Source organism: Arachis ipaensis, chromosome B04 (assembly GCF_000816755.2).
Source record: "Arachis ipaensis cultivar K30076 chromosome B04, Araip1.1, whole genome shotgun sequence".
NCBI classification, from domain to species: Eukaryota; Viridiplantae; Streptophyta; class Magnoliopsida; order Fabales; family Fabaceae; genus Arachis; species Arachis ipaensis.
Window position 1 is genome coordinate 11,359,152 of NC_029788.2, and position 11,082 is coordinate 11,370,233.

The 11,082-nt window shown below is 37.0% G+C and overlaps 1 protein-coding gene across 1 annotated transcript; it reads left to right on the forward strand.

The window, feature by feature from the left end:
• Positions 1,505 to 3,340, forward strand: LOC107636096. The gene has a single exon (XM_016339630.1). It carries the CDS (start codon positions 1,505 to 1,507, stop codon positions 3,338 to 3,340), a length of 1,836 nt encoding a protein of 611 aa, XP_016195116.1.

Consider the following 11,082-nt stretch of genomic DNA (forward strand, 5'->3'; position numbering starts at 1 on the left):
ACGTGACTAAGTTGGTTATCTTTTAGAGACGAATTCAATTAATTTATTCTTTTGGGAATGAAAATGGAGATCGAAGTATTTTTTAGAGATTATTTTGACTATTAACTCAATTTATATTTATATTTAATAAAATTTACATATATAAATTAATATAATTTATTTATTAAAAATAATTTGATATTTATGATGGTTAAATATTGATCAAAATTAATAAAAAATATTAATCCCAGGACTTTCTGTATATAATTTTCATTCTTCTTGCTCAGATATTCAAGTGGTGTGTTTAATTCTATTATTGTTATAATTAAGGAATGGTTTAATTTTCTTATATGAAGGTGTTGAAACTTGAAACGAAGGTATGTAATAACGTAAAATTGCATCAGTAGTGCAGAGAATGCTTTAAAAAAATTTTGTTGTTGTTTACGATATCTTCTAATTCGATATGTTAAAAATTAATTTATTGTAGATTTGAGTTTTATTTAAGGAGTTTGTTATTGTTTAATGGATTGCTGCATGTACAAGATGAGATTCAAATTTCCGATACTTATTTAAGCGAACGAGTGAGTTGATCACTTGACCAACCTAAGCTGACAAAAATTTTATTTAATTTATTGTCAAATGTCAATTGAGTGAGTATATAATATTGCGTTGAAAATTCTTAGAATTTTTTAACCTCAATATCATCTACGTTAAATCATTAAAAAATAAATACTTGAATGTGGAAGTTATCTTAATTCGTGAGCATGATTGAAAGAGTTTAGTTCTTTGATCTTCTTCAACCAAAGTCTTATGTATCTCTAGTAGGACTGAATCACAAGTCTTTAATAGAAAAAGAGCTATGGAGACCGCTTTAATATACTAGGGACCAAAATCCTGAAGTCACTATTTATATTTGAGTATGGTACCCATTAAATGATTAAACCCTAAAACCTAAATATAATAGTATCTTTAATTTTATTCTTATTTAATTCCAAAGCAAAGGTAATAATAACTGATATGGTCATCATTAATACGAGTTATAACTCGGCCTCATAACCGTTATCAATATGAGCTATAACTCATTATTATATGTTACTACTCGGATTTTATGACATCAATGCTCCTATCATAACTGACACCCAAACGACATAATAAAGTCGGTTACAATAGCAATCATTTCAGAAATCGACGATTATTGCCGAGAATGTAACTGACGAAGAATTCATCATATAAAGGGAGGTAAAACATTTCTTTTTCATAAAGTTCGAACAAGATAATATACTGACTTAAACTTTGGAGTGCCTTTGCAGGTAAACTCCTCCCCCTTTTCATTGCTCGCGCTTTCACACAGTAACACAAAGAAAAGCTCGGATTCAGGAGTTGGACGTCCAGCCTCCGAGTATATAGCTCGGTTGATACCAGATAGTTGAAGCCGATCTATTTCGTAGGCAAGATCAATTGGCGCCCACCGTGGGGCCGAGGAAATCAATTCTTTCTTTTGGTCCCATTACTTTCGTTTACACCCATGGCTGACGTACCACCTCCTTCACTATCCGAACTTATGCGGATGGTAGCTGAGCTACAACAAGCCAATCAACGAATGGCCGAAGAAAATCAAATAATGGCTGCTCAAATCGCTAAACTAAACCATGCTCGGATAGAACATAATGACACTCATCGCCAGCAACCAGAAGATAATGAGCATCATTCCCAGCCCTCTCATGTCTCGAAAACTATCCGAGCCGACGAAGTTCAACCTGAAGATGAAAACGAAGAGTCCGACGAACCTGTAGGACCCTTCACAGAAGAAGTGATGAACTTCGAATTGCCGAAGAGATTCACCCTGCCACTAACCCTCACACCTTATGATGGACTCGGAGACCCGAAGAAATTTCTCAAAAAGTTCCGATCAACAATGATCGTCAATGGTGCATCAGATACTGTTTTATGCCGTTGTTTTCCAAATTATTTAGACGGTCCTGCACTTGATTGGTTGTGTGCTTTGTCTGCAGGTTCTATCTCGCGATTTCAGCAACTGGCCAAGCTGTTTGAAGAACACTTCGCTGGATCCGCAATATATCTGCATGACTCTAACTATCTGAATACTATCAAGCAGGGGCAAAACGAAAGTTTGAAGGACTATATGACTCGCTTCACAAAAGTCGCCATCAGCATACCCGACCTTCATCCCGAAGTCCATTTGCATGCAATCAAAAGCGGCCTCCGACCTGGGAAGTTCCAGGAAACAATTGCAGTAGCCAAGCCCAAAATCCTTGCCGAGTTCCGGGAGAAAGCCAAAGGCCAAACTGATATCGAAGAGCTCAGACAAGCTCGGAAGTCTGACAAAACAAGCTATAGAGACGATGATAAAACTCTAAATAGTAAGAAAGGTTTTAAACTAACACCTCGTTTCGACTCTTATACGCAGTTTAACACTAAGCGGGAGGATATCATCAAAGAGATTCTAAATTCCAAACTCATCAAGCTACCAAGAAAGGCCGGCACCTACCAAGACACTAAGAACGTAGACAAATCTAAATATTGTGCCTTCCACCAGAAGCACGGCCACACCACTGATGACTATGTGGTAGCAAAGGATCTCTTAGAACGGTTAGCTCGGCAAGGACATCTTGACAAGTACATTGGAAGTCACATTCAAAAACGTTCCACACCTTCCAGGAACGAGGATTCATCAGAACAACAGCACCGAGGAAAGGAAAGGACAACGCCAAATCAATATGAAAAGCCCCGAGGTATAATCAATTGTATTTCAGGGGGATACGCCGGCAGGGGATCCTCAAGCTCGGCCAGAAAGAGATCATACCGAGCTATATGCTCGGCAGAGGGCTTCCAGCGTGAAGCTAAATTCGCAACACAACTCCCCCAAGTGACGTTCACACACGCCGACTTTAATTCAAACATACACAACTTGGACAATCCTATGGTAATCACCCTTCAATTGGGCGATCTGTTGGTAAGGAAAGTACTTCTGGATCCCGAGAGCAGCACCGACGTTCTATTCTACACAACATTCCAAAAAATGAAGCTCAGCGCCAATACCCTCCAGTCAACAGGAGGAGACCTTGTCGGGTTATCGGGTGAACGAGTGCCAATATTGGGATCAGTGTGGTTACAAACCACACTGGGTGAGCATCATCTTTCAAAAACATATGACATTCAATATTTAGTAGTCGATTGTTTTAGTCCATATAATCTTATACTTGGCCGACCTTTTTTAAACAAGTTCGGCGCAATTGTTTCTACAGTTCATCTGTGTGTTAAGTTTCCTCTGCAGGACGATCAAGTTGTAACAATCCACGGAGATCATAAAGAGGCACGGCGGTGTTACAAATCAACATGAAACTCCAAAACCGTTCCAGGCAACAGGTCAACAATGTCGACCTTACCAACAACAGCCATGCACTCGCCGACCTTGATCCAAGAGCTGACTTTCTTGAACGCCCTAAACCATCCGACGACTTACAGAAAGTATATTTTAATAATGATCCTAACAAATTTACTTATGTAGGCATGTCAATCAACACATCAGAACTAAAGGCCATCACTACCTTCCTACAAAATCAAGCCGACCTATTCGCATGGACACCTTCAGACATGCCCGGCATCGACCCACAAATTATCAACTATAAACTAGCAATAAACTCGTCAGTCAGACCAGTACAGCAAAAGAAAAGAAAACTCGGTGAAGAGAAGAAAAGAGCGTCCTTAGAGGAAACCCAAAAGCTCATCAACGCAGAATTTATCAAAGAAATCAGATTTACTACCTGGCTAGCAAATGTGGTAATGGTAAGAAAGCAAAACGGTAAGTGGCACATGTGCGTCGACTTTACTGACTTAAACAAAGCATGCCCTAAGGATTCCTATCCTTTACCATCCATAGACTCTTTAGTAGATAACGCCTCAGGTTATGCTACCTTAAGTTTTATGGATGCGTATTCGGGGTATAATCAAATTCTCATGCACCCATCCGATCAAAGTAAAATGGCATTTATTACTGATTTCGGTAACTACTGTTATAAAGTTATGCCATTTGGATTAAAGAATGTAGGTGCAACTTATCAACGTCTTATGGACAAGGTCTTCGCCAAACAGATTGGCAGAAACATCGAAGTATATGTCGATGACATGGTGGCCAAGACACAGATCGGGAAAAACCATATCGACGATTTAGCAGAAATATTCGGCCAAATACGCCGCTACAACATGTGCCTCAATCCCGAGAAATGCGCATTCGCCGTTCAAGGGGGTAAGTTTTTAGGATTTCTACTAACACGCAGGGGAATTGAGGCAAATCCAGACAAATGCCGAGCAGTTCTGGATATGGCTAGCCCGAAGACAGTCAAAGAAGTACAACGCCTTACAGGAAGACTTGCCGCCCTGTCGAGATTTGTTCCATGCCTAGCTTCAACATCTATTCCCTTTTTTCAAACAATAAAAAAGAAAACCAAATTTCAATGGAACGACGACTGTAAGAGAGCTTTTACCAAACTAAAAACAACTCTCTCACAACCGCCGATTCTGCAAAAACCCCTCCAAGGGGAGGATTTGTTTTTATATTTATCAATTACTGATTGGGCGATAAGCTCGGCTCTTGTTACAGAAAGGAACAAAGTTCAGCATCCAATATATTTTGTCAGCAAAACTCTCCAACACGCTGAGCTCAACTATCCGAGGATTGAGAAGCTCGCTTTAGCTTTGATATTCTCAGCGCGACGACTCCGACCTTATTTCCATAGCCATATTATCTATGTCAGAATAGATCATCCATTAAGACAGGTGTTACACAAACCAGAAATTGCAGGAAGACTTATAAAATGGGCAGTCGAGTTGTCAGAGTTCAACATTAGGTATCAATCCAGAGGACCAATTAAGTCCCAATTCCTGGCCGATTTTATTGCCAAACTTACAATACCATCAGAAGAGGACCATACAAAGCAATGGACTTTGTATGTGGACGGCTCCTCCAATAATGGGGGCTATAGAGCTAGAATCTGTCTGGAGGCCGAAGATGGCTTTATACTGGAACATTCCTTACACTTAGCTTTCAAAGCCAGCAACAACCAATCCGAATATGAAGCACTACTCGCCGGACTCCGACTTTGTCTGAATCTCCAAAATCGGCCATAAAGTTATACTATGACTCTTTACTGATAGTACAACAGGTAAACAACCTTTTTCAGGTAAAGGATCCTCTTTTATCTAAATATCTACTATTAGTGAAAAAATTAACTTCAAAATTCTCTAAATTTGAAATACAACACATACCACGAGAACAAAATCAAAGGGCTGACATTTTATCTAAGCTCGGCAGCACACAATCCGAGTTATCTACACTACATCAATTCACCATAATATCTCCAAGTGTTACTCTAACAAATGTGTTAAGTGTTACACAGGAAAAGGATTGGAGGGACGACTTCATACAATATTTACAAACAGGTCATATACCAGCAGAGGTCGAAAATACAAAAAAGTTCTGAAGACAAGCATCTTCCTTCACAGTACTCCACGGAACTCTGTACAGACGAGGATACACTCGCCCGTTGCTAAAATGTCTTAACAAGCACGAAGCCGACATAACATTAGCCGAGGCACATGAGGGAATCTGCGGAACACACACCGGTGCTCGGAGCCTAACATCAAAAGTCCTCTGCGCTGGTTTCTTCTGGCCGACTTTAAAGCAGGATAGCCAACACAAAATCCGGACCTGCAACAATTGCCAGAAACATGCACCACTGATACACATTCCCGTCGAGCAACTACATCACTCTGATATCAATTGGCCTTTCAACCAATGGGGTTAGATATACTCGGTCCATTCCCCACGGCACCGGGCCAGGTAAATTTTCTCATAGTAGGAATCGATTATTTCTCAAAATGGGTGGAAGCCCAACCTTTGGCGAGAATCACATCCCAACAAATGATTTCTTTCGTTTGGAAAAATATTATTTGCCGTTTTGGAATACCTCACCATATCATAACTGACAATGGTCTCCAGTTTGCAGATCAGAAATTTCAGTCTTTTTTGCAGAATCTTAAAATCCGGCAACATTTCGCCTCAGTCGAACTCCCTCAAACGAATGGGCTAGCCGAAGCCGCAAATAAGGTCATCTTACATACACTGAAGAAGAAGCTAGATGACGCCAAAGGCCTCTGGGCCGAGCTAATACCTGAAGTCCTTTGGGGGTACAATACAACCCCACAATCATCAACAAAAGAAACATCATTCAGACTAGTATATGGCTCTGAGGCTATGATACCACTGGAAATTTTCCAGAGCTCAATCAGAACCCAGCTCGGCAATCAGGAAGAAGCTCGGAGATCCGAACTCGATATCATCAAAGAAATATGAGACATCGCCACATTACGACAACGTGCGGCACAGCACGCACTACCTCGCCAATATAACAAAACGGTGAAAAGCAGATCATTTGTGAAAGGCGACTTAATACTTCGTAAGACAGAAACTGCTCAGAAACTACCATCACATGGAAAGCTCGCAGCAAACTGGGACGACCCATACCGAATAGCAGAAGTACTCAAAAATGGAGCATACAAACTAGAATCCATAGATGGTAAAATCCTGCCCAATACCTGGAATGTTTCTTCCCTAAAGAAATTTTATAGTTAAAAGTCAGGGACAGGCTTGTACTCTTTTTCCTACTACCAAGATTTTGTCCCAAAGGGTTTTACTTGGAGAGGTTTTAACGAGGCTAGCCTACCTGCACCTTTGTATTCAAAGGTCCACCAATTTACCATACATGAGAAATAAAAATTATCTCCCTCTATTTAAACTAACAACTAGGCGAATTATATTGTCAATCAAACACAATTCTATCTACTATCCATATAGCTCGGACGACAGAAACACTCATCTAATTACAACCTGCCAATACTCGACAGTCACATCAAACAAAAAGGGAAATATTCTCAGATCAATTTCCGATCAATCAAGCACAGCTTTTTCCTTAAACAAAAAGCACTATCATTAAACGGAAACAATTCAGTTCCACAACCAACAAAATCATAGTTCAACAGCACCACAAATTATTATCTATTACATATAAAATAGCAAAATATTCAACGCGAATACAAAATAACTTGTTACACATTATCAGCCTCATCTTCCGCATCACCATCATCCTCGATCATTGGTGCGGTATTTGTAACCCACTAACTTACCGGCAAGTACACCGGGTCGTACCAAGTAATACCTTACATGAGTAAGGGTCGATCCCACAAAGATTGATGGATTAAGCAACAATAGTGTTTGATAGGCTTAGTTAGACAAATAGAAAATAGTGTTTGAATATTCAAAGAGCATTAATTAATAAATTTAGATGTTTGAAGACAGGCAGGTGAATAAGTTGGGAGTAAAATATTGAGAAAGCAGTTAAGGCTTCAGAGTTATCTATTTTTTCGGATTTACTTTTCTTACTAACTATTTTAATTATGTAGGATTTAATTTATGGCAAACTATATGTGACTAGACCCTAATTCCTTAGACCTTTCTAGTCTCCTCTAAAATTCATTAACTGCCAATTCCTTGGTCAATTAATTCCAGTTAGAAGCTACATGATCAAATTCCAGTTTATATGCCCCAAAAACTCTAATTACCCAAAAATAAAAAGATTATATGTCATGTATCCCGTGAAATCCAGATAATTAAAATTTAGGAGAATATGTTTTCAAGCTGTTGTTCAAGTAAAGAGCTTTTCCAAGTTTTACAAGAACTCAAATAGAAAGAAGGTCATACTTCCGTTCTACCCAAATTCATAAGATAAAGAGTGAAAACAATTCTTAAATTATAAATCCATGCATAAATTAAAATAGAAAAAGCAATAAAATTATTCCATAGAAATAGACAGAGCTCCTAACCTTAACAATGGAGAATTAGTTGCTCATGGTTCAGGTAGAAAATAAGGATTCTAATAAAATGTATTTTGGTAGTCTGGGATCCAATAATGTTGAAGTGGTATCCCTCTATTTATATCTAATCCTAATTAATTAAAAATCTATCTTTTAAACTAAAATAATATCTTTTCCTATTTTTAAAATTTGAATTTAAATTAGAATTAATTATAGCAATTAGCAAATCTTCAATTAATGGATGGGGACCACTTGGCTTCACTAGGATCCACACCTAACTTGGGTTTGACAGCATGAATTAGAGTTTAGTTGAGTGAAGCTGCGTCTAACTTGTGCTTTAGTGTGCCTAACTTGAAGTGGGCAGGACCAATCTCGCGTATTGTTGTTGTGTCTTGCGCCTAACTTGAGAAATCTCAAGTTCGGCGCAGCCTTGGCAGCGAGTTCGGAGAAGAAGTATGGACTATTATATATCGTTGGAAAGCTCTAGAAGTTAGCTTTCTAACGCCACTGGAATCACATCCATTGGACCTCTGTAGCTCGAGTTATTTAGGTTTGAGTGCAGAGAGGTCAGGGTTGACAACATCATTCGCCTTCATCTCTTCTTCTGCAGAAATTCCATCAAATCCAGCTGAATGCTACCTAAAATAAACAGAATTGCACAAGATTCAAAGTAGCATCCATATTAGCTAAAAGATAATTAATTTTTTATTAAACTCAACAATTTAAATACAAATTCACTAGGAAAAGATAGGAAAGATGCTCACGCATCACAACACCAAACTTGAATTGTTGCTTGTCCTCAAGCAACCAAAACTAATATAAGTTTAGGATGTGAATTTGCATGAGAATGAGAGTTCACTTAAGCTCATGTCTCTTCTTATAGTGGGGTTTACAACTGTAATCCTGAATAGTTTTGGCATCTCACTTTATCCTTTGAAGTTCATAATGATTGACATCTATAGGAACTCATAATTCAGATAGTGTTATTGATTCTCCTAGTTCAGTATGTTGATTCTTGAACACAGCTACTTTATGAGCCTTGCCTGTGACCCTAAGCATTTTGTTTTCCAGTATTACCACTGGATACATAAATGCCACAGACACATAGCTGGGTGAACCTTTTCAGATTGTGACTCAGCTTTGCTAGAGTCCCCAGTTAGAGGTGCCCAGAGCTTTTAAGCACACTCTTTTTGCTTTGAACCACGACTTTAACCGCTCAGTCTCAAGCTTTTCACTTGACACCTTCAGCCACAAGCATATGGTTAGGGACAGCTTGATTTTAGCCGCTTAGGCCAGGATTTTATTCCTTTGGGCCCTCCTATCCATTAATGCTCAAAGCCTTGAATCCTTTTTACCCTTTGCCTTTTAGTTTGAAGGGTTATTGGCTTTTTCTGCTTGCTTTTCTTTTTTTTTCTTTATTTTATATAAATTTTTTTCGCAAGCTTCGTGTTTTTCATTGCTTTTTCTTGCTTCAAGAATCAATTTTATGATTTTTCAGATTATCAATAACATTTCTCTTTTTTCATCATTCTTTCAAAAGTCAACAATTTTAACATTCATAAATTTCACTATAAAAAACATGCACTGTTCAAGTCATGCATTCAGAATCATAGAAAGTACCACCACATCTAAGTAAATAAGACTATTCTTCAATATAAACTCATTTTCTCATGCAATACATCACTTCTGTATTTTTTTATTTGAATTTCAAGCTCAGTGAGTAATACATGAGACATCTTTTCAGAATTAAAGCAATTAAGAGAAAACTAAACTAGACCTAGGATTCTAACTAATAAAGGATCATGCAACAAACAAATCAAAATAGCAGGAAACCGGAACATAACATAATAAAAGCGGAAAGGAATAAAAAATGAAAGGAACTCAACCACCTTAATTATCCGAGCGGTCGTTTTATTCTTCAGGTTGTGCTCCTTTGTGAAGATGATTCACCTCTCTTAGTGCAATAAAAATAAACAGAAAACCCTTAAACGAAGCGTCAACACCAAACTTAAAGGTTTGCTTGTCCTCAAGTAAAGAAGAACTGAAAATAAAAACAAATAGTAAGAGGAATCCGGTTCCTGTTCTAAAATAGCTGCATGATCAGAAAAATAATAAAATCTCAATAAAAATCAAATAAGTAAGAAAGCTATTACGAAGAATAACTAAGGATACGAAATTATCGGGTTGCCTCCCGACAAGCGCTTCTTTAACGTCACTAGCTTGACGATCAGCTCCTCTAAAGAGGAGGATCATAGAGGCTCATCTCTTCACCCTTTACTTTAAATTTCTTTTCTATATCTCCATAAATTAACTCAATATGCTCCAAAAAGAGAATTCTGTTTACTGTATAAATCCACACTAAATGCTTAGTTAACACCACTTTTATTCCTGAGGAGAAACCTATAAGACAGGAAATGCCAAAAGTTTTTTTTCCAAACTCCATTCCATTATAATATAGCAATTCAAATTGTCCTGTACATCAAGAAATTGATTCTCGATCCATGAGCCTATAAGACAGGAAATGCCAAAAGTTTTTTTTCCAAACTCTCAACATTGAATTCAAATATAATAATAATAACCAAAATTTTGAATTCTTTATTAACGAATCAATATAAATGCTATTCTCACATTGGTTAATTTGGACAAAATATATATGAAAAGAAAAAATTCTATAAATTTAATTTGAGTCTAATTTCATAAACTTAATCAAGATTCAATTATAAATAAATAAATTTATAATTTCTTAATGATTCAATCATAAATATCTCTGATATTGTTTGTTGGAAATTCTTAAAATTTTTTAACCCTAAAATCATTCATATTAAATTATTAAAAAAAATACTTGAATACAGAAGCGTATCTTAATTCATGAGCATAATTGAAAAAGTTTGATTTTTTTATCTTTCTCAACCAAGTCTTCTGTATCTCTAATAGGGTTGAATCATAACTCTTTAATGCAAAAAAACTACGGAGGCCGCTTTGGAATATTCGAGACCAAAATTCTGAAGTCACTATTTATATTTGAGTGTGACACCCATTAAACCCTAAAACCTAAATATAATAGTATCTCTAGTTTTATTTTCATTTAATTTCAAATCAAAAGTAATAATGACTTATTTTATTAGCATTTATAATAATAAATAAGATCACTATTATATAAGTCATTTATAAAATAACTTTTTTTTGTGACTATTTATAAAATAACTTAATTTG

Coding starts and splice junctions, on each gene's coding strand:
- LOC107636096 (XM_016339630.1), top strand. CDS start 1,505: ATGGCTGACGTACCACCTCCTTCACTATCCGAACTTATGCGGATGGTA.